The 6,383-nt window shown below is 48.8% G+C and overlaps 1 protein-coding gene across 1 annotated transcript in view; it reads right to left on the bottom strand.

Moving 5' to 3' along the window:
• The window catches only part of ADAMTS16 (ADAM metallopeptidase with thrombospondin type 1 motif 16), a 131,327-nt gene that overhangs the window by 83,975 nt on the left and 40,969 nt on the right, over window positions 1-6,383 (bottom strand). Inside the window, exons 7-8 of the mRNA XM_003800890.1 lie at window positions 6,190-6,349; window positions 4,629-4,734 (exon numbers count right to left, since the gene is read on the bottom strand). Coding sequence (XP_003800938.1) covers window positions 4,629-4,734; window positions 6,190-6,349 — 266 coding nt within the window. The remainder of the gene's footprint in view (window positions 1-4,628; window positions 4,735-6,189; window positions 6,350-6,383) is intronic.

Here is a 6,383-nt window from a genome sequence, read left to right as displayed (position 1 = left end):
ACGTGGGCTTATGGGGGTGGGGGGAGATGCAAACAGCGTCCTCCAACACCGCCGCCCGCTCACGGGGTGGGGGTGGGGCCGCAGCATCCTCCAGTAGCACATTGAGTGTCACCGGGGGACACACGCAGCATCTTCCAACACCACCGATGTGGGATGCACACAGCGTCCTTAAACACCGCAGGCTCACAGGGGAGATGCACACAGCGGGTGTCACGGGGGTTGGGGTCAAGCTGGACAGTGGTGAGGCTACTCTGCTTCCTTCCTGAAAGCCTCCCTGGTCGCCCCGTGTACCCTGTGCAATGTGTACAGTCCTCTTTGCCGCCCCCTTGCATGGCACGTCTATTTTATCTTTTCTTTTGCACTTCTGGAGCGCGTGGATACCTCCTGTTTTGATAGATTCTTACATAAAGCCTTGTTGGCGAAGGCTGTGCCCAGTGAATGAGCCTGGAAATTCAGGGCCAACAGGAGCCAGAACGAAGGACCAGGGACGCTTCTGAGCACAGTCAGTGCACTTTACTGTGTCCTCATGGCCCCAAGTGACAGTGCTACTCACTAGTTACGCCTGTTAACATGATACTGTTCAGCTAATGTATCTTAAACCGCACCTGTGCGTACGAGATAAGAGGCTCACAGTGCTCTGCTGGCTTGACAGACTGGAACGTTAGGTGAGCAGTGACGGGATGCCCCTGCACCCTGCCAGGCTCTGGGGGTGCTGTGGGCATCTGGGGTCTGAGCCCTAGGACCCTACTCACCCAGGGGCCTAACATCTCTTAGCAGAAGGGAATTTGTCAAATGGATTCATGCTGAGATGACATGTTCTTCAAACTGAGCAGGTGGGCCTTGGTGTGTCTGCGCTGATTCCTGGCCACCTGCAAGTAGCACACCACACCTCCTGTGTCCTTGACATTGTGTAACCCAGAAACTCTCCTCCTGCCAGAAAGATCCTGATTCGAGCTCAAGGCCTGGAAAAGAACTCACACTGGTCGGGTTCCAGCCCCTCCTCCCCTCTTCAGACATCCAAATACTTGTTCTCTGCAATTTCTGCTTTTTAGTTCGGATTCTTCAGTATAAGCTATGAGTTGTTTTGAGATGAAAACAACTTAACTTAGTAGGAGACACTGGACAGGCATTCGCTGAAATATTACTTTGCATTAAGGATTAGCAGACCTGTGACTCTGGGCCTGGAGAAGCCCCCGTCCCAGTGTCCTCTGAACATACACACGGGGCTCAGGAAGCAGGAGTGGCCCTTGATTGGTGCTTTCTGCGACTCTCACAGAGGCTCACTACTTTTTAATTCTGAAAGTACAGAACTCAAACATGTGACTCTACTTGAAGCTCATTGTCCTAGACACGGGGACACAACTTATGTCATGACATTTGATCCACACATCAAACTTACAATTCCTTCTTCAACAAATACTTATTAAATAAATGAGCTGAACAAATGTATTTATCTTTGATTCAGTTCAATCAAACCTGAAGCTTTCTTACCGAGTCAGGTGGTCACAGTGGCCCACTCATCTGAAACACCTGCTTCACCCGTGTTCACCTGCTCACTGCCTGACCATGTCTTTCCTGGTTTTATTTACACATGTCCACCTTGTACTCAGCCTAGACCCCCAGGTCAGTGAAGGCAACAGAAGGGAGGGTCCCCACAGCCTTTACAGTCTGAGCTGTATGTGCAATTGCTTGGCAAGTTTTATAAGAAGTTCTGCGTAAAGAGCAGGTGTCACTGTTACCACGACACGGCTGTCACTGTTCTCATCACCCGTCTCAGCATTCATCATCCACAAGCAGACATAGTTCTTATCTTCTTCACATGATCACAAACTACTTCCCTGATGAGCTCCCTCTTCTTTGTGTTTTGCACATTTGCTGAACGGCAGGTTCCAGAAGGCCCAGTGATTTCAGAGGTTAAGGCCCAGTGATTTCAGAGGTTAACTTAACTAGCAACAGGACTTGCCTTTACTCCCATCTGTATTCCCACTTTCAAGTAAAAACACTTTTTTCTTGTTTTGAGGAAATCCTTTTTCCATCTAGACCCATCTGAGTGTGGAAAGGAAATATCAGTGATTGACTTTTAATCAGAAGTGCAAGTGCCGATCCCACTGACACGAAGATCAGCTAGAGCCTCCCCTGAGCTGCGGCAAGTGTGAGGCTGGGTGAGCTGCCTCCTGCAGCGGCCAGCGCTGCCAGGCCCTTATCTCAACTGCCATCAGACATTGACTTGCTCAGCCCCCAGTGACTTAAATAATTCTTGCCTTGATTGTTTAATTAAATTCAGGTATGGTTCAGAGGACAGCAAGGGCCTCATGTCACTATAATAATGAGAGTTTTTGAAGTTTTAACTCTGGCAGACTATTAAAAATACAATTATGATTCAACTAAAAGCTTTATAAAGTATAGGTGTAATTTTCTAAGCAATGAAATCGTCAATCATTACCTGTGATGATGGAGGGATAAGTAATGGGACATGCACCATTTTCAGGTCATCAGTTCACACAGGGGAAGCCTGCAGGCCTTGGGCTTCCATTAAGCACAGCACACACATGAGCATGCACAGACACACACACACACACACACGCACACACATGAGCACACACATGTGCACACACAGATACACATACACACACACATGAGCACGCACAGACACACATATACACACGTGCACACACATGAGCATGCACACGCACACACACGCACACACAGACACACATGTACACACGTGCACACATATGAGCACGCACAGACACACAGACACACACACGCACACACATGAGCACACACGTGCACACACATACACACGTGCACACACATGAGCACATACACATACACATGTGCACACACACGCACACATGAGCACACACACACATACACACATGCGCACACACACGCACACATGATGAGCACACACATGTACACAAACGTGCACACACATACACACGTGCACACACATGAGCACACACATACACATGTGCACACACATGCACACACATGAGCACACACACATACACACATGCACACACATACACACACACGAGCACACACATGTGCACACACATACACACGTGCACACACACGCACACACAGTGCACACACACATGCACACACATGAGCATGCACGGACACACATATACACACGTGCACACACACGCATGCACACGCATGAGCACACACATACATACGTGCACACACGACCACACACATACACATGTGCACACATGCAAACACATACACCACACACGTGCACACACATATACACACATGTGCACACATGTGAGCACACACACATGCACACACATGAGCATACACACATGCACACACGAGCACACATGCACACACATACACCACACATGTGCACACATATGCACACATGTAAGCACACACACATATACACACATAGACATATGCACAAACATGAGTACACATGTACACACATATACACACACATGCACATATACACACACACATGCACACATGCACACACACATTCCAGTGCTTTGGGCAGGGCTGGGTGACATAAGCGTATGACCTTAGTCCACTTTCCAGTAGTGAATGGAAAAGTCAGCTTAACAAAAATATAAATCACAAATGCTGCCTTTATTTTCCTGTTGCCAGTAAAATCAGATGGAAAGTAATTAATAACAGAGAAATTACATTCCTGGTTGTCCATTTCCTAGGAGAAAGGTCAAGTTCAGTTTCAGTATGGCAGGAGTACAGCCACCCCACTGCCATGGGCCCTGGTGCTAGTCAGGATGAGTGCAGGAAGGTCAAAACAGCTTGGGCAGCAAGTGGGGCTCTTCAAAATTTTTTCATAGGTGGTTCCTCAAGGTAAAGCAGCTTACTGAATTATTAACCTAAGCAATCTTGTCTAACATGAATAATTTTCATGAATAATTGCCAGACATTGCTCATTCTGTGGGTATAACACAAGGAGATGACACAGTGACACAGCACCCGTCTCTGAGAGCTGCCAGCCCAGGTCTAGATCTGCACCGAGTCCCCAGCCAACGGCCCCACCTCATGCTGCTTCATTTCAAAACCGGCAACACTGAAGTTGGGAAGTGAGGGAGCAGACCAGGCTCTACCCGGCCTGCCAGATCTCCTGTCCACACCCACACTCCCCAAACTGCTCAGCACGTCACCCAAAACAACAGCATCCCCGCACATTATAGAGATATATGCACACACATACACAGACCTGAGAGTACCAACAGGTAACAGGAGAGTGATGGCAAACAATTAATGGGAGGGCTCGCCACTGTCCTCAGTCGTTTGGGATTCCCCAACAGCAGCTAACTGTGGAACGAGCTTAACTCACAAGATCAAGTTCGATGCACAAGACAGGGGAATAGAGACAGACACAGTCTTAGGCTCATGTGTGAACAGGGAAGTCAGGGAGCAGATGATGCAAATGTAAACATGGGCATTGCTGTGGCTCTAATCTACGCACAGAGGGGCGCCAGAATGAGTGGGGACCGAAGGGATAGCAGTACAGCTCCTGGTGACAGTCCTGCTGGGTCCATGTAAACTCCCTTTACAGACCTAACTCAATGCATCCAGGCTCCTTTGGTGATTCCCTCGCAGGGGAAGGCCCCAGGCTCCGCCCTCCGTGCACACACACTTACTTGTGTCCAGACTCGTGGGCGATGGTGAAGGCCAGTCCGAGACCCGAGTCTTCATTAATCGTGCAGCTGCGGTATTTGCTGCACATCCCACTTATGGGTGCAAATCCTGTGGGGGCACAAAGGTCAGAGAGGATGCAGCAAAGTGTCGCAATGAAATAAAGAAGGAGTTGTACCTTCATTTCCTTTCCCCTGGGGAAATACAGAATGGGAAGTGCTTAGACAACCACATGACGGGCACTTTATTCTGTGGGGGAAGAGGATTTGTTCCTCGGAGCTCAGGGACTCTACGTCTCATGCAAAGAAAAAAAAAAGCACCATGTAATATTCCTTGTATGGGCTCTAACTGGGGCAAAATAGAAGTGGACGTTTACTGCCAGTTGAGCAGTATTTTGTCTTTTTCTATAAACATCTACGGTCTGAAAAGCCTTGTGAAAAAGTCAGGCAGAGAATGGGTATGTTGGGAGGTCCCCAAGACCACCTCTGGGCTTCATGGTTGGAGTTTATCGCCCTGCCCATTTGTCATACCCACAGGTATGTTTTAATGCAGCAAACCAAGCCTTCAATACAGGCAGGAGTGTCACGATCCTGCCCGACGGAGTCACACAGACATGTTTACTTCCCCCAGCCAGGAGCTGTGGCAACAGGGGCTAAGTGTTGTCAACAGGGAAGCTCATTAGAGACTTGGTATCCAAAGTGTTTGTGGGGGGGCCGGGTGCCCCGTGTCCAGATGTAATAAAATTCCAGGCTCGTAGAAGGAAAGCAGGTGGAAGGTGTGAGCCACAGGGTTTGTGCTGACAGTTTAGGCACAGTGAGCTGCTCTCATCAAGTGATGTGCGGGAGCCAACCCAGAATGTGAGTTCTCAGAAGCCAGCCCGGGGCGACGCACACGTGCAGGCCTTTCTAAGGGCCGGCAGTGAGGCCACTATGTTATCTCTTTTCTGCATAATAAGACTAGCTTCTACTAAACGGGTCCTACCTCAAAGGTTTTATAAATAAAAAGCATCTCTCTTTAAAATCTTGGGAAGAAACAGACAGTCAGAAAATCATACTGCGTGGCAGAGTCCTGGCCAGTGGTGTCCTGCTCGGCCTGACCACGTGGAAAGGACAAAGCACCACCCTGCGGCCACCCAGTCTCGTGACTACTAGACAACTGCTAATATGGAAGTATTTGTAAAGAAATGGAAAAATGGGAATATACTGTTGTAGTATCCCTATAAATATTCACCAATGTATGATTTCTGTCACAAAATGAGACACCCTTGGGCCCATCGACTTTATTTCCACAAATGACAGAAGAAAGGGAAGCAATTATTTCTGATGTTAGGAGCGACTGGCCCTCTGGAATCTGTGAGGGACTTATCCTTGTTGGAGGATCACTCTGATGAGTGAGACCATCCCTTTATGTTTGGCCTAAGTTTATGCAGGGAAGTGAGTCTGTTCTGCTCACAGTGGCTACTGCTTAGGAATCTGAAGCAACAGCAGAAACACTGAACACTGGGTGCCACACACAACAGGTGCACACCCCGCACTCGGTCCTCTCAGCTCTAAGGGAGGGTCTTACCCAAAGTATCACAGGGCTCATTCTTCCAGGAGCATATATCCAGACCGGTCAGTAAGATGGCATGGTCATGGCGGGTCCCGTCTCTCCCCCGCAGTCCAGACTGCCACTGGCAGAAACTACTCAAGGTGTGGTCCGCGTGGTGGCTAATCGCCAGTCCTGGCTGTGCAAGAGAGACCAAGGACCCCATGACGATG

This window comes from Otolemur garnettii, unplaced genomic scaffold, assembly GCF_000181295.1.
Source record: "Otolemur garnettii isolate 467f Iridium unplaced genomic scaffold, OtoGar3 scaffold00188, whole genome shotgun sequence".
NCBI lineage: Eukaryota > Metazoa > Chordata > Mammalia > Primates > Galagidae > Otolemur > Otolemur garnettii.
Note: the sequence above shows the minus strand (reverse complement) of the source record. Positions and strands in the feature narration are given on the sequence as shown.